General features: G+C 49.5%; 1 protein-coding gene across 5 annotated transcripts in view; it reads left to right on the forward strand.

The window, feature by feature from the left end:
• The first annotated feature begins 7,202 nt into the window (after positions 1-7,202).
• Nckx30c (solute carrier family 24 member Nckx30C) overlaps positions 7,203-24,511 on the forward strand; it is an 85,262-nt gene continuing 67,953 nt past the window's right edge. For 2 of the 5 annotated variants that reach the window (XM_076812526.1, XM_076812527.1), the window contains exons 1-2: positions 7,204-9,199; positions 19,585-19,608. In XM_076812526.1, the coding sequence (XP_076668641.1) occupies positions 8,264-9,199; positions 19,585-19,608 (960 nt within the window). In that variant the 5' untranslated portion in view covers positions 7,204-8,263. Of the gene's footprint in view, positions 9,200-19,584; positions 19,609-24,511 lie in introns of all 5 variants that reach the window. The other 3 variants (XM_076812529.1, XM_076812531.1, XM_076812530.1) reach the window with 3 other exon arrangements.

Consider the following 24,511-nt stretch of genomic DNA (forward strand, 5'->3'; position numbering starts at 1 on the left):
TTCATGCATCTTTGAAGAAGTTGCGCGTTTTTCTTATTAATTTTGAATAATAAATATAGGAATTATGCATGATGCCCTGCAAGTCCGCTTCCAGGCAATCTGAAACAGAAAAATGAAAGGGCGATTTAGTTTATACATATGTAGCTTCAATGTAATCAACCAGAATACCGATAAGTTATACACTTCTTTTGTTACATAATAAAATTGCCACAAAATTGGATAGCAACAATTCAAAAGATTCAGACATTTCACTTTGAAAACTCACCACTCTCCTTAATAAATACTTGTGTTTTATTTTGGTTCACCAAATTACTTCCACACGTGCGCAATAAATGGCGGTACCTACTTATATTGGCCACGGAATTCTAGGCAAAATTATTCATAGTACAAATAGAATAATCTCGATATTAATGCTAATGGGCTTACACTTAATGGCTCCTGAGCCCTCCATTCTTTCACATAAAAACTAGTTTCTAAATTACAATTCCTTTTCAATTCGCATAGGCGGATATAAAAGCGTCCCGTCCGATTTCAGAGACGCGCGTCGAAGCGTAGGTTGTTCCGTGTAGTGTTTCACCGAATGTGGGTTTCGGAAGCTCAGTAGGCGGTGGTAACGAAGGAAGTTTATATAAAAGTTTTCCCTTACTCCACGTCGCTCCCCAGCGGCGCTGGATTACGAAATAAGCAAAATAAGCACGCGCTTAGGGCATCGGGTTCCATCCCGAAATCCCCGCAGGTTTCCTTGGGGGTACGTGTTGCGCCTGGCTCGAAGGGTGTTCAGGCCTCGCCTCGGTTGGCATCCCTTCAAGCTGGCCTGGAAAAGGGTGCGATCGAGCTGGGGTGGTGTTTGCTGCTGTGCAGCCAGCGGCCAGCGTGGAGCATGTGCGGCCACGGGAGAGAGAGGATTTTTACTCCGCGGGGCGAATTTCGGGGGGCGCGTGCGCCCGCCTCGTCCAAGCCCTCGGCGCCCGCGCCGCGACGCTCGCACACGCTCGCAACGTTTACACGCGTCTGCGGGACCGAAGCGTGCCTGTGCACACCAGCAGGATCACCTCGAGCGCCTAAAAACTCGGAACGGAGCCAGCCAGCGGGCGTTCGCCGTATCTGGGACTGGAGAACTCGCCTAATCGCGCGTGCACCCGCGCGAGGCCAATACCGGAGCCCCTTTCCCCCTCGCTGCCGTGTGTACACGTAGGTGGATCAGTTTCGACTCGGCTGGGAGGGATATCAGACGGACGGGGCAGGGGAAGGGTGAAAAAAGGGAGGAACGAATTGGTGAAAAAGGAGAGGGGGATGGAAAGGGTGGAAATTGGGTGGGTACCTTAGATCGCGGCACGACGATTTACGACGGTTTGGCGGGAACGTATTTGGGTCAGCGTTTGTTATCGGTCGCGCGAGGGCCCACCCCCACCCTGGCTTTTCCAGGACACGGCGCGTTACGTAATCAACGGTGACCGATCGTCCTGGACCAGCGGACCTCCTCGGAGCAAGGGACGAACCTTCTCCTTTGGCGGACGGCGGTCGGGGATTCGTCACCTGGAGGGCTGTTTCGAAAGTGTTGGATCTGTAGGCCAGCAGGAAGGGGGTGGATCCGCGCGGCCGTGCCGCTGGTAGCAGGACGTTCGATAACGGGGGTGGTCCCACCTTTCGGCTCGAGAGACGTGGAAACTTTCGAGGGTGGTGTAACCGTATATGTACATCTAATCTGTGGGTATTAGCTCGGTCTCTCGTGCACGCTGCGCGTACACCCTGTACACACCGGTCCTCCATTCCTCTCTGTACACTCTCCTACCCAACGAACCTTGGACGTTGCGCTCTCCGTGCTCCCGTTAATGGGATTAACCTGTTAACTGTAACATTTTTCCATTGGAAACCTCCTCCACACTCGCGGAGGCGACACAGTGGTATGTTGAGAGATCTAGGGCTCGGGAGATTATATAAGAATAGTTGTAAGATTCTCGTGTAACAGCCCCCAAATGTAACTGATATTCACGATTCTTTTGGACGAAAACTATTGCATTAAACTCTTTTAGGCTATAAGGAGACATCTGTAAACTCTTTATCTCCATAAAAAACTTGAGAAAAGTAAAAAAATTACGCCAAGTACATGAAATCAAATAAATCACAAAAAATTGAAGATAATAATAATTGTAAAATAAAGGAACATGTGAAATCAAAACGAGCTGCACGTACATAAAGGTAATGATAGATACAAATAGATATTTTAATACGAATAAACATTTTATTCAAAATACTTGGCGCTGCGAAACAGAAAAAATGTTAATTGTCCTCGTATTAATAAATTACAATAACTCCCTTACAATTTAAAATGTTGACGAAAAAATTTCTTGGAGAAGACGTAGAAAAATCGTAAAATTTCCGACTGATCCATGAGACGATATTACGATATCTCTGTTATGCGCGGACCGATTTTATTGAAATTGGTCTTATTCGAAAGCTTATATGCGGTTTACATAAGAAAAATGCCTTTAAATTTAGGAAATATTGCTGGCGTGATGAGATATTAATGAAATAAGTTTCAGGTTAGGTTGGAATAGCCCGGCGGCGAGTAAATGATAGCGGTAGCGACAGTCGCCATATACAGGGTGTCTTTCCTGTACTTTCTTTCCTGTACTTGGCGTTGAGGCGCTGCCGCGTCTCTAGAAAATTGTTTTTTTTATGTTTAATAGTTTATCTATATGTATAGTAAATAAGAAAGCTATATCTACATAAAAAATAGAGATACCCATAACAGTTCATATTTCATACGTACGTGAAATCGATGCCTGATTTTCGGCTTATCTGTCAAAGTCTCCCTCGGAGATTCTGAACGATTCTTCGGCTTTGTCAAAAATATTTAGGTTCCTTTTTATACAGATTTAATACTTGGCCTTAATTGATATAAAATACCGATGGCAGGGCACAAAATACCTACTAAAATCCATTTATCTCAGAACCACCCCTTCATACGCCCTTTCGAATCAGCACGGCGGCAGTCTCATCCCCGTCGAAGGGAATATCCTCGCGTGGCGTCCAGCTCGCGAACTTGAAGCGCGACCGTTTCTTCGCTGGTCGATACCGGAACAGACCTAGCTGAAACGCTAAAGTTGGCCAGCTCGTGGTCGAGATTGATACAAAAGAGTCGGCGGCCAGGCCGCAAATAGAAAGGCGACGGGGAGGTGGAGAGAGAGAGAGAGAGAGAAAAAAAGGGAAGTTTTGAAGTTTCGACCAGTCGATAAATCCGCGTGCGCCGAGCACGCTAGGAGGCTCGTGTAAAAGTGACACGCGCGCTCCGCGTCTCTACACCTCCGCGGCCCTTCGCTCGCTTCCATACGTCACGCTGACCTCGAGCGAGTGTCATTATTTTTATTGCCGCCTCCCTAATGAATCTCGACGTCGCGGCATGTAATTATAACGGACCCGATGGAATGATACACTCGGCTGTACTAATTCCTCCCATTCTGTCGGCCGTGATTATCCGCTCGTTATTTCTCGATAAGGGTGCTCTCCCCGCTGGATCTCCGCGTAGTATTTCAAGACGCTCCTCCCTCGCCGCCTGCCCTTCCGCCGCGCCGCGCAGCCCCGCGTATTATCGCGTTGTTATAACCGAGGGAAATGTGCGCGTCACGTCGGACGGTAAATGTTTCAAGCCGGCCGCGCGTCGCGTAACATATCAAGCGCCGAAACGGACATACATCGCTCTATGGTAATACAATCAGGGTTTAGTTAGGGAAGAATGCCTCTACAGCTGTCCTCGAATCGATGCTATATTATTAGAGCCAATGTATTTCCGTGTAGCTGGACACCCGACTAGATACCAGTGTCTCCGTTTCACAGGCATTTTTACACCCCTAGGTTGGAGAACCGAGGACACCGTTCTCCTGTGTTCCTGGCCGAGTAATTGCGTCGTCAAACGCCCGAACGGTTTGCATCGCTTTTCCAGAGTGCACCAACGGCGCAGGGGTGGATTTAACTCTTTCGCGGCGGACGTATTCCTCGGACTAATAAAATTGTTAACGGTGCCCTCGCGAACGGAACGATCCGTTTCCCGATACTAGCTGGCAAATGGCACCAATTATTTCAGCCCGTCCCGTTCATTAGCAGGAGCGGCTTTGGGGGTTACGCGTCCAAATAATTGAAAAAAAGTTTACGTAAGCCTGCGACCTAGTTGGCCTTGTATCCCAGTTACAGTTATTTCACCCGGTGCTCCTTCTCAGACACCGAGCTAGCACAAGCGATTCCGTGGAACCGCTTACGACCGACGCGACGCTCGCTGGCTCGTGCATAACCATTCCAACGTTCCGCGAGTCATTAATATGGTTGACTCGAAGCGTATGGTCGCTGAAGAGTATTCTTTGGGAATAAGGAAAGCTTTCGAAGAAGTTAGCATGGACCGTGGCGATGGTAACAAGTCGAGGGAGGGTGGAGCTCGCTGGGGATGTCCCTGAATTATCGGCGGAACGTTGCAGCGTTGCAGCTTTTTTCGCGAGAATTCCCGCGCGTCGACTGGCAGCGAACGCGGAAACCGCGGAAAGGTGAAAAGAGGCGGGAGCTCGAAAGTCTCCGGTTCCGGCGTTCCTCGCCGCTCGCTAATAACTGTAACGACCACTGGCACATGACGAACCGGCTTAGGCGGTTGCAGGAGCAGCGGTGTTCCGGGGGTGCCACGGGGGCACGGATAGTTTGCGGTACGGTGTAGACTGTAGTTGCACGTGCCTCCTAGCAGTCCAGGGAAATTAAACGGAAACATGGCCATTCTGCGGAATAATTCCCAGCAAGCTAAATCGTTGTACGGGCCTTTATTTCGTCGTTTTAAACAATACCTCAAAAGCTTCCATCGCAGGTAAGGAAAAACAGATTTTCGTGAATATATCGTTACCGATTAGTTTCTCGACAAAAATAGTTATTATGGAATTTGTAGCGTAGGAAATTTTGTACAGAAAAGGTTGTATGAGTTTTCTTCGTAGGAGTAATGAGAACGTCAGCATCCATGGATGTAGCGCGTGTAGAGCGAATAGAAAGAACAGGAGTAGGTTTATCGCTAAGCTGTCTCAAAAATTGGAAGCTGAATCTCAAACACGCTCAAGACGATGCTGGCGTTCTCATTACTCCTACGAAAAAAACTCGTAGCATCTTTTTTGTAGAGAATTTCCTAAGCTATAAATTGTATAATAACTACTTTTGTCGAAAAGCTGCTAGATAACGAGATATTCGCGAAAGACAGTTGTCTTTTCAACACTCTGTAAAATTTTTAGCGGCAGTTGGATCGATGGGGACTTCTGATATAAAGGCCCATATAAAAATTTAGCCTGCTGGGAATTATTCCCCTGACAGCTCCCAATTTCACTGGACTCTATAGTCTATACACGACTGCGCCCACCGTTGCATTTCCCGTGTCCATTATTTTTTTGCGCGGAGAAGTGCACGAGGGACGCTTCGAAACCTGCGGCTTGCTCGATCTCCGCCCCCAATGCGCGTGAAATAGACGAGAGGCTCTGGGGCGACTCGATCCAATGATTTAGTTTTTTAATGAATTAATTAGCTGCTGGCTGTTTCGGAAGACCACTTGGTCCCTAAAAAAAAAAGCGCAACGTTTCTGCGAAATCTCCGGACAACGCCGCAGAAGCGTAAACGGAGACAATGTGAGTTCGTTCCCCGTGGCTGATGAGGGAATGCGACCGTACTATTCACAACAGTTGCGCCCCATTCGAGTGCGCTCCCCTGATTACAAAGTTTGCGCTAAGCTCGCTATTGTCGTCGTTAAGGGAACGGTTGAATTAGACATGCTAAGTCGCTCAAAGCGAGCAGGCGCGATAGCTGCAGCGGCAGCTAGTAATTCCGCGTGCGACAGCGGTTATTACTTCGGCGAACGTATCCGATCTGAATTTGCAGTAATGCTACTAACGAGGCCTGGGATCTTTATCCCGCGCAATCGCGAGATTCCCTTAACCGGTTCTGCCGATGCAGCTACAGTCCCCAAAATTGCGCACCTCTGAGATACATACCGTTCCACTTCCTCGCGAGCGGGGGATCAAAGATCGAAGGTAGCTACGTAACGCCCAAGATGCGAGAAAGTTTCAGTTATCCGGAGGTCGAGCATCCGCCCGTTAAAATAAACATATAGGTCGAGCCAGGAACTTCACAGGTGAGCGCATGTTGCCTGGGATATGGATCAGCCGGTGTGGAACTCACTAGAATTCCAGCAGCCAGGTTTGATTCACGGCTGGGTTTAATAACGTTCGCGGATAGGGTGATTCCCCGAGAATATGTCGGGGCTCTCCCCCGAGGACCGTAATCCCGGGCGGAAGGGCTTTTCGGGAGCCCTTGGAACGATCCATCGCCGCGGTTCCCCAGCTGTTGTTACGGCGTTGCGTGGCAGTAGGGAGTGAACGTCCATGGGGAGACACGCTGGGACGCGTATACGCGGCGAGAGGGATCGGGCGACACCCGGTATACGCGGATTCGTAGCGTAGAGTCGTGGAGTCGACTCTCCGATATCGAGCGGGAGGCCCAGCGAGGGTTGCGCGCGCGCTCACCCACACACCACCCCCCCCAGGAAGCACGTACACGTACGTGTGCACGTTGCTCGGGCTTACACGTGCGCAGGCTCCCACCTCCACGAGCCATCGCTACCACCGCCTCCGCCAGCGTCGCCTTCTCCGTCAGGTGGCGAGGCTCGGGGATGGAATTTCGAGCGGAACGAAGAGGAAAGTAGGGTGGCGAGTGGCGGCGGAGCGAAACGGGAGATGTCAGAGGGTGGCTCCTCTGGCCGCTGGGGAGGAGAAAGGGGCCTGGGTGGAAGAGAAAGGCACGAGGAGGATGGAAGAGAGCGGCGGAAGAGGGGTAGGGTTGAAGGAGGGAGATGGAAGCAGGGTGTGGAGTATAGAGTGCAGAGGGAGAGGGTTGAATCTGGCGTGGTTCAGGTTGGAGGGAAAGAAGGACGAAGATATAGCGAAAAATGGTCTCCACCATCCTCCGATAGAGGGACGAGGATAGAAGACCACCAATGTCGGCGAAGGAGATGGAAGAAGCTGATGCGAGGGACAACGCCGAGGGAGCGGAAGGGTTGGTGCTGGTGGGACAGAGAGGGGATGACGATGGAAGGGGGCGGGTGAAACGTGGCAGAGGGAAGAGGGTGGGAGAGCGAGACAGCAGGAGGGTAGACGCGAGGGAAGTGTGGAGGGTGGTGGGAGCGGAGAGAGAGAGGAACGAAACGGAACAGGGTTGTTCCAGTGTGCAGCGGGCGGGCATCGCGGCGGGGGCGCCGTTCTGCTGCTCCTGTATATCCATCCAGAGTTATATGCACCATCCACCGCATCCTAGCGACCACGACGACGACGACGACGACGACGACGACGACAACGACGACGACGACGACGACGACGATCACGACGAGAACGACGACGACGGAGACGACGACCGACAGCAGGAAGAGGAGGTGAACCAGCGGAGGATATCCAGCGGCATCCCTCGAATCGTCGACCACATCGCGCGAACGACAGCATCGACGTTAGTAATAGTAGAGTACATTAGAGATTAGTAGTACGCGCGGCGAACGTTTTACCGATACACCTTGTCGCGGACGGTGCGAGTGACGTTGTCTCTGGGGACGGAGGACGAGCAAGGACGTGTAGCGAAGGAAGAGGGAAAACTAGCGCGACAGAGGAGAGGAGGCTGCGCGAGGATAACACGGTAGGAAGACACGTAGCGCGGGGGAGGTGCGGTTGGACTACATAACTCGTAAGCGAACGAGGGAAGAAGAGACGAAGGAAGGAGCCGAGGTGAAGGAAAACAGAAGACGGGGGGTGGTCCCCCCGTCACAGGTTACAGTGGCAAGGCCGCAGAGGGCGCGATAATAGAGGAGAGAAGAAAGAGAGAATAAAGTGAAAGGTAGGTCGACTCGTCGGTGGGAGCCATCGAAGGTGGAGGAGCATGCGAGAGCAGCTCCTCAGTGTTCCAACATGATCCAGCCTTAGTAGGGTGCCTCTGCTGGCGTACACCCTCCGCGCCGCGACACGATACGACACGCGGAGGTGGTGGCGACGGAGGAGGAGGTTGTGGCGGAGACGGAGACGGAGGCGACGGAGGCCAGAGAGGAGCAAGAGGCGGCGGGGGGGAGGGGAGGAGGAGGACGGAGAAGAAGAAGACGAAGGAGGAGAAGGAGGAGGAGGACGGAGGAGGAGGAGGAGGAGGAGGACTCGCTAACGACGGCGAACGTCCTCGAGGGTGCGATACACCAGCACCAGCAACACCACCGACGACGATGATCGTGACAGGAGGTGAACGGCGTACGTGCTGGAGGAGGAGGCGCCGATTCGGCAGCGTGGCGGCCGCGGCGTTCATTTGGGTCCTACTGGCCCTCGCGATCGGTCCCACGCCCTCCGACGGACACAGGCCGGCCCCGAACAATCCCATCATACTTCAGACAAGCAGCAGCACGTCAGCTACGCCCTTGCCCGTGCACGCGACCAACAACAACAACAACAACAACAACATGAACGCGACCGGTACATTCCTGTGGAACAACGGGCTGGAGCCAGGCGAAGAGGGCTACAACAGCACTCTTCACCACCATCACCACCAGAAGGCAGGCGGCAACTTGACCGAGGAGAAGGCACCGCTGTTCCCTCGCGATCTCTTCAGCATCCAGGAACGGCGTCGCGGTGCCGTGATACTTCACGTGATCGGTGTGGTGTACATGTTCGTCGCCCTGGCGATCGTCTGTGACGAGTTCTTCGTGCCGTCGCTGGACGTGATCATAGAGAAGCTAGAGATCGCGGACGACGTCGCGGGTGCTACCTTCATGGCGGCCGGCGGCTCGGCCCCGGAACTATTCACATCGATAATCGGCGTGTTCGTGTCGTTCGACGACGTCGGTATCGGCACCATAGTCGGCTCCGCCGTATTCAACATCCTCTTCGTGATCGGCATGTGCGCGATATTCTCGCGTACGGTGCTGTCCCTCACATGGTGGCCCCTGTTCCGCGACTGCACCTTTTACAGCGCCAGCCTGATCACCCTCATCTATTTCTTCCGCGACAATTATATATATTGGTACGAGGCGCTGGTGCTCTTCGGATTCTATTTGGCGTACGTGAGCTTCATGAAGTGGAACCAGCCGATGGAGAAGCTGGTCAAGAGAGTGATAACCAGAAACAAGGTGACCCGGGTCAGGTCCACCGATCAGCTGATGCCCTCGGTACGTACACGTCCGTCCACCACGTTATATCGCCACGTTAAGCATACCGCAGACGGAAAGACGAACCTTACCGAGATCAAACCCCGAAAATCACATCGATCTAACCTGTGTCCAATTTTTTTCTCTCACCGCTCTTCGACCACGTCACTCTCACACCCGTGCCGTTTCCAGCAGCGTCGCGTGACTCTCCCCAGTCGCGGCCAGTGTTTCGTCTACTCCACGGACTTCGGCCACGCTCGTTCTCTTATCGACTCCGCTATTTCTCCCCCTGTTCCCTCGCTCCAAGAGAAAGCATCGCGGGGCCGCGACATTGGCCACCGCTTACCCCGATTATTTCCACCCTCGCCACACACCCCACCCAATCGCGAGGGCTCCTCGCGATTGCTTTTAATCGAACCGCCGCGATCTCCCAGCCGAGGACGAGGTTATCCTCTGTGTACTTTAGTTAATAGAATAGGATCCACGAACGGCCCCGTTTTACTGCCTTGTCGAACATCCGCGGGACGCGACGGTTTCCTCATCGATTGCCGTGCTCTCGCTGGCGAAGAGGAACCTCGCCGGAACCTAGGGAATCCTCTTTAAGCGGGGGAAAAGTAAGGTGGGAACAGGATACCCGCGCAAGGTCGATCTTGATGAATAAATTCGAGCGAGAAATCCCGCGACCCGCAAGACGGTCCAATTACCCGCGCTGTCGTCCAACGGCGCGCTTAATTAGCACACTTGCCGCACGTACGTGGTTCGGAATCGGAGAAACGCGCGAAAAGAAAAGCGAGCGGAAGCGACGTTGATGTCGCCTCAGCCTCGCTTCTCGGCGCTCCAAAGGCTCAACGATTTAATTTCGCGTTAAGTCTATACAGGCCGCTTCAAAACGGGCGATCCTCTTTGTGAGAAGTAAGGGTACTATAAACGGGCGCCTACTCAACTGCATTAATCTCTGCGCGCGTATTTATCGCATCCGCGCGCGAAATTATTATGTTAATTTTTGGGGGACTTGTGCGTTTTATCGTGCGCGATTGCTCGCGCGTGTCAGAGGGGATCGTTTAACGAAATAAATTCCCCAGCTCGCAAGTCCAAGTGTTTTACACAGCCAGATAGAGTTTTCTCGCAGCGACACGCCATTTTTACACGCACGAAGGCACACGACTCGGAAATTGAAGAGGCTGGTGGCTCGAAAACACTTTCTCGCGTGACACGAGGATTTGAGTGCCTTCTCCCGACGCGAGAGACGCGCCGCCGCGCGCTGGCATTAAATATTTAATTAAACGGTCCCAGATAATTCGCCCGCGGCTCGGTATTTCCAGCTTCGCTGGCTTAATCATGCATTGCGCCGGTAAAAATGCGCGAACAATCCACGGGCCAGCGGATGGAATTTATGAGTCAATCAGCGGAACGTAAACGCGAATAAATCAATCGACCGAATTGAATTTTCCGCCAGCGATTAGTTTGCGCCCGCCCAAGGACAGAATTTTGATTTATCGGGCGAACATTTCGACGGTCCGCGATTGATTCGTCCAAATCTGGCTTCCAAAATTCAAGCGTCCGGAGGGAGGTATTAGAGGCACGCGGAGTTTGTACTAAACGCGAACTGAAAGGGAGAAGAGTGACTTGACTTCGCTGTTATCCATCCATTCAGTACCAAACACTGACAAATGTAGGGTTGCCACCTTTTTTTTTACAGGAAATTAACGCAAATTTGCTTTCGCGGAGTATAAAAAAATACGCTCGAAAGAATTAAAAGTAAATTTTAATATTATTAGTCTCTATTTGCTTGAAATATATTTTTTATTGCTTCTTGCATTATACAGCAACTTTTCATCATTTTTAAATAACTCAACGGCATTATTGCGCTCGATATTTGTATTAAAATGTATAAATAATTCGTTGCTGATTAAATTAAGAGTGGCCTTGTTCCTCTTGTCCCGCCATTTCATATTCATGAAAGGCAGAGAAAAGTTTCTCGGTAAATGCTGAGGTGGCAGGAACAGACAGAAGATAAGAATTATTCGAAAGTATAGAGTACATTTACGTATAGTAACGTAAGATACTTTATTTTAAAGTACGCGTGGCAATCCTAGTTGTGTGCTCCCTTCAGGGCGTGTGTGTCTAGAGATCTATCAAATCCAATAGAAGTGACTTCAACGAAACACCTGAACATCCAACACCAGCGTTCTCCAACCGGTGTTCCGCGAAACGAGGTTTAGGATTCCCCGAAGTAAAATTTCCAATATTTTTCTTTCTTCATTTATAAATGATTAATTTCGATCTTACAACCCTTAGTATACAAAAGAAAACTGGTTGAGGGGGTAGCTCCGCGAAATCTTAGGGAATTTAGAAGTGTACATTTCTTTTCCAAAACGACCAAATACGTAATTTAGCAAACTAATCCTTCTAGCTTCTAAAATAAAACTCGAGTCGTTTCCACCAATTCTAAAAAAGTTATGCGATTTTAAAAAGTGTCCGAATATTAATACGAGTCACTGTATATATTTGCTTACTTATTTCTAATAATTTTTAACCAATTTGGTTACAAAGAGTAATCTATAGCTGTAATATGTTGTGATTTCATTTACCGTAAAACTCTGTACAATCGTTACAAGCATCGGTTCTATAACCGCTTTGTAACTTACATAGAACCTAAAAAATAAAACTTATAGAACCTAAAAAATAAAAGTAATAGAACCTAAAAAATAAAAGTAATAGAGCTATATAGTAACCGTAACTTATACATTCTGATATTTAGGTTCTTTATAACGTTTATTCCGAATAAAGATTCTTCATAACTCTTTGAAGAACCGAAATCTTTATAATAACGGTTCCAAGCCCTGGCTCCAGGTAATTCGCCAGCCGATCGTCGCGGGCTCGCAGCGTTCGTCGGGGCGCGTTGATTTATCAGCCGCGATCTGGATAACGCAATTAACGTTACGACAGCCCGGCGATCCATCTTCCTGGCGCGCGAATAAAAATCGCCCCAGAGCCGCGCAGCCATGAGAACCTAATCGCGCCGGCTAAATATTATGCAGCGGGCCCACGTTACGAGCACTGGCTACGCCTCGCGCTCTTCCGGCCCGCACGAAACGATAATAACACCGCCGGCATTGGTGGAATATCGATTGCGGCTCAACTCGTTCGCATTCCCTAATCGAGGATCGCTCTTTAATGTTGTGCAACCGTGGAGGCGCCCGATAGATAGACTGCCCGTGTCCCTCTGCCTCCTTTCCTCTTCCTCTCGCTCCATTCCACGCTCCCCTGTACTGGTCCGGCTTATCTTCCGCGTCCATAGACAATCGGGTCGCGGAAAAGTGGCACGAAGATCCGCGTACGGTCAGATTAGCGCCGCTGTCCCAATTTTCCCAGCCCGAAGGAGCGCGCTCGAGTTTGCGGGGCGGCCATCGAACGGGCCGAGGAAACGACCAGCGCCAGGCGAGCGTGGGTTCACCGGATACTCCCTTGGGATCGTTAACGTTTTACCATTCTCTCGGTAAAACTGGGGATGCTGGATGCTTTATCGTTGGCCGTGATAGGGAGTCCATTGTGATTCCTTGGTATTATATGCCGCGTTGATGTTCTCCAGGAGACCTACGCACACAGAGCCCTCGTAGACGGTGTGCAAGTGGTTCTGTATTTCAGCTTCGCGCGGGACAATAATGCTGGAAAGTGTGCAAGGTTCAGCAATGTTTGATTCGCTGTTGAGTGGCTAGTTGTGCTTGAGAAAAGCCCAGTTCCTTTGGAAGCTGTAATCGTTGATACGTATCACGTAGGGGTGCAACCCGGTGGTATAGGAAGCAATCAAGCTTCTTTTCGGAAATTCTTTTGCAAGGAAACTATACACGCGATCTTTTTGAAGCTTTCAGGATATTATTGTGCAGTTCAAGAAGGGAAGAAACATTTTTTTATATAAAAATAACGCGGTATTTCCAATTGGCGCGAGTGTTTTGGTGCGGAAGCTGTTCAACCGCGGGCAGTCTAGGGTCCGCTGAAGTGGCCTGAAACGAAACAAGCGAATAGTTTTGTGTTTTGTTAATAAAATTACGCTGCGGATGGTCCTCAATCCGCACTCAAATTTGAAAAATCACGGTAATGATGAGTGTTTGAAAAAATAGTTGCGTTCTCCACTGAAAAGTTTCGCGTTAATTAGGCAATAAAACCTATTAAATTTCATAATATTATTCCAGATTGAGGTCCATCCATAGCGTAATTTTATTATGAACCCACAACTATTTCGTTCTTTGGTGTCAGCCCACTTCAACCGACCCTAGGCTGCACGCAACTTGGCCGCTCAGAAACACTCGCGCCATTTGGAATTACCGCGTTATTTTTACTGAAAGTTTCGAACAGACTGCACGTATAGTTTCTTCACAAAAAATTTCCCAAAACAATCTTGATTTCTGCCGGTTCCACTGCGAACATCAGCGTCAACCCAACGCAACATGAAAGGCGCGAAATATAAGTCCCATTGACGCTGGTTAGTGATTGCCGAAAACCGAGGTCTGACGCGCTAATGACTGCATAATTGTACGCAGACAGTGCCTCCGTTCGGGATTTACATACGTCCACGTGCAAATAGTTATGTTTCACTCTCCATTCGTGCTTCGAGCATCGCGCTTTCGATCACTGTCCTAAACAGAGAGATGCCAAGTGCGGCGACTTTTGCCCGACATTTCGTCGGGGAAAATTCGCGGGGGCTGTTAACCCGGAGTACGAGGGGGCAGGGCGGAAGCAATCGAAAGATTAAAGGCCTCGTTAATGCGAGGCCTGGAGTGGCGGAGGGCGGTCGCGAAGGATTTTTCCGGGGGCACGCGAGACGTCGAGGAAGACGTGGAATAAGTTGGCAAACGGAAAAGGGTCCCTCCCGTCGTCTCTTCCCTCTTCCATTTCCATCCTTTCCCGGTGATCGCCGGCGGTGGTTCCGACTCGCAGGAATCTTGCCGCTCTCGGGGCAAGTTACGGCATTGCAGTGTGCAGAGCCAGGCCCTCCACCCCATCGTCGAATCGATTCGACAGAGGCCCTTCCGCGCTTAACCTCGCCGCCGCCGACGATATACTACCCGCCCGCGTACGCTCCAGCCCTCTCGTCCGCTCTCCTCTCCTCTCCACTCTTTGCGTTACATAAAACGTATGCACGCCGATCAAATGCACGCCCGAGTTGCCAGCTAGCTGCCTGCGAAACGCGATTCACCGAGCAGGCCTGAAAGAAGTTTCGAGGGTGAACCCCTGGGGTGGATGCTAATGATATAATTAACCTTAAAGGGAGCAGATACGCCCAGCGCTAGGGCCTGGGCGCGAGATTTCCGTGGCAAGGGAACAACCTCTGAAAGGAGATTTTAGTACAGCTTCTTCAATCTCTCGTGAGGGGAGTTTAGGGAGCTTCGCGGTTCTGTCCCTTTGTCCATAAATAGGTGTAAGTTCCTATTAAGTTTCGAGCTAACTCTACAGCGACTCGTTGAGCAATGAACACTGAAATTTCAGAGGACCTCGACGCCAGCCGCGACGCGAACCCGAGATCTGCGGGGTCCTCCTCGTACTGGGTAGCCGCATTACCAATTTCCCCAATGTCCACTCTAAGATGTTACTCTTCTCAACCTCTACTAATACCCAACCTAATCGGGCGCCACCTACGTATGTGCGAATCACATCATAGGACGTTCCTAAACGCCGGATGCGTTCATTTAAGGGGGAACACCACTGTCACGGCCGGATAAGTAAGCCATTCTTAAGAATTTTTTTCAGGAATATTATACAGTTTTCATAGAAATTTTTTATTACCTACCTTTAGTACGCTGTCTTAAGAGACTATACAGAAAAAAGTAAATAGGAAAACACCCATAAATTTTAATATATTAATTAATCTACTAGACCCCCCACGCGAGCTGGTCGAAGGGGTAACTATGGAACAGCAGGTCCGAAATCAAATTTCATTTTTTTTTTATAAACTATATGAGTGTAGTTCTTGTTGTACGTACCGATTTCTTAAACAAATCATTTTTGTAAAAATGGTGCGCCTTAGAAGAAAAGCTTCGAAAATCCGCGAATAAGATAGACAGCTCTTCGAGCGTATTTAAGAAAATTTGTTTTCAATCAAAGAATCCGTACGTACAACGGAAACTACACGCGTGTAGTTTATAAAAAAAGAATGAAATTTAATTTCGGACCTGCTGTTCCATAGTTACACCTTCGACCAGCTCGCGTCGGGGGTCTAGAAGATTAATTAATATATTAAAATTTATGGATGTTTTTGTATTTTTTCTTTTTTGTATAGTCTCTTAAGACAGCGTACTAAAGGCAGGTAATAACAATTTTTTATGAAAACTGTAAATTATTCGTGAAAAAAATTCTTAAAAATGGCTTACTTTTCCGGCCGTCACAGTGGTGTTCCCCCTTAAGTTCCGTACACTTCTCCTAGCTTCGGCAAAGACAGTCTACAGTGGGGCACAGAGAATTACTCCACTCTACACACTCGTTTCGACGAGTAACGTCTACGTACCGCGATCCAAGCGGAAGTTTAATTTGACCCTTCAATTAGAAACGTCTGTCGCCGGGATTTAAGCATAACTTCTGCGCACTTGTATTTCCCTCTGGAAAACGGAAAAGTCTCGCAGTCGTTCGTTCGTTGGTTCGGTCCCCGACGGTGCGTCAAAGGTTGCTGGAAATGGAAATCGCTGGCGAGGATGGTCGTGAATTAAATCGAACAATAACTCGCTGGATCGCGGTGCTACTCGACCCAATCGTCCGGAAGTTGCGATTAGTCGCATCGATTCCGGGACGTCCAAGGGAATCCGGGTCAACCTTCGGCGGGTATTAGACTTCCCTCGTCGTGGGAACTCGATGAAAAGCTTTGGGGTAATTAATGTGTTTGAACGGGAGTCCTCGAACACCTTCGACCATCCCTGAACTTTGGATCGCGAGACGATGGACGATGGATGCATTTTTCATGGCGCGATAGTTCGAATCGCGATGTAGCCTGCAAGTTTTCACAATTAAATGCCCCGCGTTCCCGTAGATAGACAGTTTCGACTGGCACGCGCACTCTCGCGGCATACTTGCTCGACTACAGAGCTCATCCTGGAATCCGTTTTGTTCCGTTTGTCGTCCCTCGATGCTCCAGGTAGTAATTAACTCGAACGGCGCAAAAATGTTGCCTTAAAATTAAGGGGGATGGAGGGGGTCGTTCGAGGCAGTACGTATCTCCCTCGTCCAGAGTAACTCGACGAGGGAACACGCAATTAAGGAATTCTCCGTTCTCGTTAAGCGAAGGAAGAAGCACGAAAACTTGGCGGTAGGCTTCTGCTGGAAACGGAACATTCTCGCCTCGAATACGGCTGTGTAAATCGCTTTCCATGCAGGTTGGGTTTAGGGGTGTGCGGGCACCCGAAATTACGGGACGCGATTTCCAACTCGGGAGCCGATTTTCTTTTTTACAAATTCCTACATCTGATCGCACTGCAAAATCACAGCTTAAAAGTTATTTAATTCTTTATTTTTTATTTCTCCTGCACGGGTAACCGTTTATATAACCCATTTTGTAATAGAAATGGGAGCTTTGATTTTGCAGGGTAATCAGATGTAATACGACGTCTGGTTCCTAAGTTATGAAGAAAAACGTTTTGTGTCACGAATCGTGGCTCGCGGTCGGTGGTCCATTTTGGTACGGTACGGTTACCCGGAGTCAGGCTCGGGTTAATCCGCGGGCCGGCTAATACTAGTGTAGCGGTACCTCCGACTCCGCCGCTAGAGGGCAATCCGACCGATCCCGCTCTCTCGCTAGCACTCCCTCAACTACCGCTTTGTATATATACCTGTTTCGTCGCACCTCCTAATATCCCCGCGTCTAAGGCAGGGTGGACTAGGTAAACCTTTTAAACCTCGGTCTCCATTCATTAGTCAAGTTACTTGACATATTTAACTTGGTTGAATTCAAGTTACTCGACTTCCAAGTCACTCGAATTCAAGGTACCCGAATTTAAGTTACTTGACTTTTCAAGTCGCTTAAATTCAAGTAACTTGATATAAAGTTTGTCTTCAGTTGCCGTCAAGTCAGTTTCAAGATTACTTGAAGCAAGTAGATATCTAAAATGGCGGCATCAAAGGAGAGGCGATGTTTGCTGGATTGTGTGTAATAAGGAACGAAATTACGAATGAGTTATTAAAAATATATAAAAAAAAATGATTAAAAGGAAACGATCAATTACTCCCTGTTCTTTGTAATTGCTTTATGACCATAACCTAACTGTGCAAAAAAAAAATAGGCAGCTTACTTCAAAGACTCTACTTCGCGTGAAACTTGAAAGAAACTTGAAAGGATATTCCAACCGAAGTGAATAACAGGTTCACATTGGTAAAGTAGTCTCGAATTACTTGACTTCAAGCGACTTGAAGTCAAGTAGCTTGTCTAATCTGAACGAGGCTACGAGTCCACTAGCAGGCCTAAGACGAAACGTACTCCTCCTTTTAAACTCCTTCCCTCCTACCTCCCAACCGTTTTTATACCTCCACCAAACTAACGCGAGAATCCTCAACCCATTCTTCAATTTTAGGTGAATTTGAAATTTCCTCCTCAGGATCCTCAATCAATCGAGTTTCTCCCAATTATTTTACATATAACAGTCCGTTCAAATCCCATTACCATTATCCACCCCCACCCCCACATCTTCCCCCTTTATTCCCCTCTCGCCGCCAAGTACCCCCTACCAGCACCGTCTAAATAAATAAATACAAGGTTCGTCTGTCCCTCCCGCCTCGGGGAAGTGTCCCCGCGGGAGTTCATTTCCGCCAAGCAAGATACCAGGGTTCGATCGCGCGGCCAATCTCGAGCTGGTATTTGCGTAAACGTCCTCGCGGCTCAAAGTGGGGAGAGTTCGTTCCACGTTAATGGAACAGCGTCGCGTATCGAGATGCTGAAACGGATCCGCGTGGGCGCTTCCGGGGAGGGGGGGGGGGGATATTTTTTCGCCCGGGAAAATGGAACGACAGCCACTACGGGAAAACAACGGCCCCGCGTAGAGCCTCGTACCGATCGTCGCCGTCGGTTTGTTTTAATTACTAGCGATCGGCTGGCCGACCCGAAATCACTATTGATCGCGTAGAGCGCCTCGGAACAACACGACCAATCATCGTGCCTCGTAATTACTGCGGGGCCCCAAGCAAGCACTGCTCGTTATCGCTCGACACCGCTCTGTACTCTGTATCCCGCTTTCCCCTGGCAAGCTTGCGAGATGTCGCGAAGGAAAAACAAGGGAACCGCCTTCCGGGGGACCGAGATGCCGTCGTATCGATCCGAGGGTCGCAATTATTCGCACGATTGAAAAGTAAGTTCCAAGGATTCCTGCTTTCTTTTACTTCTCCCCCACTACTCTTCTTATTGCTCTGGTCTCTGTGCTCGTTAATCGTAGCGACTGGCCTTCGGTCGACCCACGACCCCGTCACAGTGGTTCGAAATGCGATTCTAGCTGAGCGAAATTATTCTTCTCGTTGTTCCTTCCTGCATATATTTTAATAGCGTTTACTCGGTTATTACTTTTAATGTATTTTCTACTTATTTATGATTATCTTTTGCTTATGTTTGTGTTAGTAAAAATTAATATTCTTAGATTATAATCGGATAGTTTAACGGAAAATTCACAAATAAGTAAATAAGTGTTTTGGTAAAACTAAAAAATGCATATATTAACGTACCTATGTAGAATACAAAAAATAGTGCGAAGGATTGGGAAGCGCTGGAGTATTTAGTTTCTCCGGTACTTTGATAAATACAATAACAGAATTTAGCGACAAATTTGGCTGGTTTTTGCATAAGTAATCAATTTCTCAAAAACCTGCAAAGAATCAGCCAAAAGAATTCTTAAATTCTATTAATATAGGGCATTTATCAAAATACCAGAATTCTAAATACTCCAGCACTGCCTAATGCTTCGCACTATTTTTTTGAATTTGCTAAAACACTTCTCTGCTTGTTTCTAAGCTTTAATTGATTATAATCTGAAAACATTAACTTTTCTCAAGAACACCTGTATTTTCACTTGCGCACAAGAGTAAACAAAAACAGATCGCAAGTGAGTAGAAAAAGCATTAAAAATAACAACTAAGTAAGTGAATGCTATTAAAGTATATGCGCATACAGGAGAAACGAAAAGTAATTTTCTTCCGCCGGAATCGCATTTTAAATCACTGCGCGCCGTCCCCCGTCCTCCGTCCTCCGTTCCCAGTCCTCCGCCACCCCGGCTCGATCTCTGTGCACGACGATCGATGTGAACTGAACGCTTTCCCGCGAGCACTGCATTTGCCGTGTGACTGTGCGCCGCTTACCGAACATCACCAATCACCCTGCGAAACAATTACATACTCGATTGTCGTTACTGTGACTTTTGTAACTGGGTGTTTCTTGCTTGCAGCACCAGAGCGCCGCCCAGGCATTGGTGAGTCGCATGTCTATCTCTCTCTCTCTCTTTCTTCCCTCACATTTGTCATCCTGGTTGGCAGTCGCGTCGCCGTGCCTCGCTTGCTAAACTCTCGTCCCGGTGTCCGTGCTCCTCTAAGAGGAATCAACGCCTCCCATCACCGCGAGGCTTCTTTCCAACGCGAGTTTAGCAAGCGAAACCGTCGACTTGCATGCTTCTCTGTGTCGTGCCTCGCCACGTCATGCGCCTCTAATCGATGTACTTCTATTCATACCGTTCCATATCCCAACACAAAACACAGGGCGCTCTGAAACTCGTGCTTTATTACGATTAGAATTAAGTCCAGCATGGTCGGTGCTTTGGATGCGAAGCTAGCCCACAGGAGTTCCGTATGCATCGCCCCGGGCGCGACACCTTCCTTCCAGGGGTGCACGACTTTGGGAGCGCCTTGTGCAAGAATAATCAGCCGAGTTCCCTCCGCGGGAATCGTAGAGGGACCCGGAGGGAAACGGAGGGGAGTCGCAGCCGCGGGAGTGTATAAATATTCAAGGGTACAAGGCAGACTGTCGCCTGATCCCCCTCGGCGCGCCCTCATTGTTACCTTCGACTTGAGCCGCTGCGGCTCTGATCTATCTCTCTCTCTCATCAAGCACCCTTGGTCCGGGATGCAACCCCGGCCGGCGCGGCCAAGCCGGGGTCCGCCCGTGAGAAGTGGCAGCTGCGACAGAAAAGAATCGTTTATCCACACCCTCAACCCCGTTTCCGCATAATAGATACGTGGGGGGGGGGGGGGGCCGCGTGCACACCTACGCAGCGCACACGGGTGCACGCGCTTGGTGCAGCGGGAAGAAATGCACTTAGGAGCGGTCGAAAGTGCACGATGCGCGCGTCCCGCGCTCGATAACAACATCCGTCGTAACTACCGGCAAGCAGGGACGATTCGAAAGCACTTTGGACAGGTACGAGGGTGGCGTCGAGTGCCCGCCGATCAGAGTGCACCCGCTCGTTTCAGCGACAGCGGCTCGATGGATCGCTCGAATCACGCGTCAATAATTTATTCGCCTAGCAGGTGTGGTAACCGCTGAACGCCCCGAGGAGGACACAGCTCGTGAAGGAACCGTGAAATTTTATACAAAGTTCCAGTCCTCGTGAATCATTCATCTACAACCCCTGGCAATACGCTTGGAAACAAATAAAACGCAACGGCAGGTACACGTATAAAACGGATGGTGATATTAAATTGGTCTATTTTAAAGTAAAAACACCGAGAATAATTAATAATTTCGTTTATTATGTAATAAGAAATGCAGAAGAAAAAAGAAAATGTTTTGCTCCAAACTTATTGCCAGGGGTTGTCTGAGGCGTCGCGACGCGTCGCTTATACCCCTCATTTTTCGAGCATAAACGGATGGTGATATTAAATTGGTCTATTTTAAAGTAAAAACATCGAGAATAATTAAAAATTTCGTTTATTATGTAATAAGAAATGCAGAAGAAAAAAGAAAATGTTTCGCTCCAAACTTATTGCCAGGGGTTGTCTGAGGCGTCGCGACGCGTCGCTTATACCCCTCATTTTTCGAGCATAAACGGATGGTGATATTAAATTGGTCTATTTTAAAGTAAAAACACCGAGAATAATTAAGAACTTCGTTTATTACGAAATAAAAAATACAGAAGAAACAAACTGTTTCGCTCCAAACTTATTGCCAGGGTTTGTCTGAGGCGTCGCGACGCGTCGCTTATACCCCTCATTTTTCGGGCATACATATATATAGTACAGGTACTACTACTTCGCCTCGTAATTATGCAAGTTAAGACGTGCAAATGGCCCCTGTAATTACGTCGGGGCTATTAGCGAAAGGTCACTCTGCAGAGTAAACTTTTCCATTACGTCTGACGAATCCTGATGGGAAATCGATAAGCCGCGCGGCCGGTCAGCCGTCCGAGAGGTCCCACAATTGGAAGAAGCCGGCGTTCAGGCATTAGACTCAGACATTAACCGCGACGTGATTCGTTTCCCCGACCGCAACACCGTGGAATCGTCCCCGGCGCGGCCGATGCAGGTTATCCAGCCGCGGTACGAAGAAATTCACCCCGGCCAGACAGTGCGGAAAATCCAATCGCGCGGATAATCGAATTGTCGGGTCGATGAATCGGGATATCGGCTCCGTCGGTCGGTCCGGATCGATTTTTTCGCCGCTGGCGCGCATGTCGTCGAGCGTCGCTCGGGAGAAGAAGCCACGGCTCGCTTTATCCCTCTAAAATCGAAGCCGTTCCCCCGACCCGCCGGCGGCAGCCAGATACGCTCGAATTTTATCCGGAAGCGGCAACGTCACGACAAGGTGCGCGGGGGATCCACGCGCGCCGTTGCCCTTTGTTGCATATTCTATGCGAGAAAAGTTACGACGAATCGCGGATACGGGGAACTGGGTCGGGAGCAGAAGTTGCGTAATTGCGTCCCTATCGGTTCCGATAGCCGATTCCAGGCGGAGAGCTCGGGGATGAAGAGTGGAGAGAGTGCCTCTAGTTTCGCGGGCCAAAGTAATCGCAGTTGGCCCAAAGTTCCTGCCCCTGAGCTCCCACTTTGCCCCACTCGAGTGTAAACAGTCTTACACGGATCATCGCGGGAGCTCTATCATCGCGGCAACTGACTTGCGCCGTCTTTCCTCCGTCGCTCGGAAAGCTGCGACTAGGCTGAACTGGGTTTCAGGAGCAACTGAAATGGAATAAGGCTGCCGCGGTGAAGTAGAACGGAGGCTGAGCTCGTAAAAATTGCCACGGAATTGATATCTGCTCTGAACCGAGCAGCGACTCGATTCAGTCGGTTTCTAGTTCCTTGGATCTTTCGCGGCAGGAGTGATGATGTTAGGATAGAGGATCTTTACCTCCCCTGGAGGCAGGGTGAAGCAGGGTTTCTGTTTCACCAGGCTCGCTGTGTTTACGTCATTACACCCTAGGGTGGAACGAAAAAATCGAAATGGTGCGATTGTTTTCTGGAAGTGAAAAGAAAACTTGCCTTTAGCGACACTGATTAGGCCGCAAAAGCTAGATTCTGTCCGAAAAATAGTGAGGTGTCGCGAAAACCCAGAAATAGGGTAAAGTACCCAATTACTGTCAGCTTAAGAATTGACTCTGACATTATTGCACCTTAAATCATTTATTAATAAACTTCAGCTTCTACAGCTTAAATGACCCTCGTAAAAAGGCAACTTTTACCAACAATTATAAGTCACGAATAGTAAAAACAAAAAAGAATTCCACCCCTATCCCTAGCAGCATTTCTGGTTGGCCCACAGTATCCCCAAGTTGGGAATTAGTTGGCCATCAAAATGCCAACCATAAATGCTACTAGGGATATTTCGTTCCGCCCTATTACCCCCCGTCGGAAGGCGACTAGACAAAATTTGGTCTTGTTGCGCGAGTATCGGCTGAGCTGCAGGCGACAGCTACAGCGGAGTCTAAGAGTCTTAGCAGAAGAATTCGTCGTTGGCCTGAATAGCTTAATCGGTTAAAGATTGAGTGTCCCGGGCCAGCAATCCGATCTGGCGATTCCTTTCTTCTTGCAATCTGGGCTTCGATTCACCCGCCCCTTCCCACCGTTCTATAAACTCTGGCCCGCCTGATTGCTCCGTTCTCTCAGCTTTCCTTCCTCGTTTCCAGCGACTTCTCATCGAGTCGCTCTAGCGTCGATTCAGGGGCACACCGCGGGCGCGCCGCACTAGTAATACGACAATTCCCATCCGCGAACGTTGGACCCGCGCGTCAGCAAACTGTGTCCGGGGATGACAACACAGCGGCGACAGTGACGCGGTCTCGACACTTGGTCCGTCGATTTCGACGCACGTTGCTGTCCGCTTAATTAGCTGTACTCTCGCGGTCTCACTGGGGCCGCGTCACCCTGACGAACGCGTTGACCGGAGGAAAGAATTCCCGTCGCGATATGGACCCTGACAAGTACATACACCTCGCCCCCAATCTCCACGAACATTGTTTCGCGACCGACGCAGCGTAGCGTTTAATAGAGAAAGCTTTGTGGGTGTTTGGAATGATTCGGTGCGCTGCGTTTCCGCGAGCCGTGCCGCGTCGGCGAGGCGCGTTAAATTCCCAACGTTATCGCGGCACGTGTCCCCCGCTCTGTCAAAGTGTCGATAAAAGCAGTGGCGCGCCGTTGTCACCGAGTCACTCGATACTCGCGCAGTGGTAGGTTTTACGATCAACTGGGATCGAGCCCAAACAAAGCAGCCCTACGCCCACGCGCCGGCGAAGAATAAACCACGTAATTCTAGAAAGTCTTGGATTATACCCAGTGACCTAGTCAGCAGCGATCAACGGTACGCCCGTGGAAAGGGGCTCGAAGACAGCTGGCGAACGTGCCTGGGAGAGTAAGTGGCCAGGGTGAAGCGGCGACAGTGAATCGAAGACGGTAGTAAGCGGACTCGATAATTTATTTACGAATATTCCGGCGGCCCCAGGTCGCGGCGCATGCCAGGCCCGCTGCAAAATAATGCACACGGCTTGTGTGCGCGTGTGTGTGTTCGATGCTTTAATATTAAGCGACCTTCCATTCATACCGCAAACAGGCTTTCCGATTCATTGCCATCCGCCGGGCCCAAAACACTTATCCCTTTAATGGCGCCGCTTCTTATCGGGTAGTTCCACGAAGGTTGCACGTGAAATTGCATTAAGGACAGCGAAAGGTTGAACTGTAAAGTCGAGGCGGCATTTGTCACCGCGCCTCGCTTTGTTACTGCGACCTGTTACCTAGCTAACCGGTCATGGTAACAGATGTTGACAACGTTCTGTGTCCGCATATGTACTGCGACGCGTTACTTGCTTCGGTAAAAATGACAAGCCTCGAGGAGCAACGCGTTGCCTTTTCGAATTCGGTTTCGGACGCCTTCGCGCACCAAGACTTTTTACC

The sequence above is a fragment of the Andrena cerasifolii genome, chromosome 5, assembly GCF_050908995.1.
Source record: "Andrena cerasifolii isolate SP2316 chromosome 5, iyAndCera1_principal, whole genome shotgun sequence".
Lineage (NCBI taxonomy): Eukaryota > Metazoa > Arthropoda > Insecta > Hymenoptera > Andrenidae > Andrena > Andrena cerasifolii.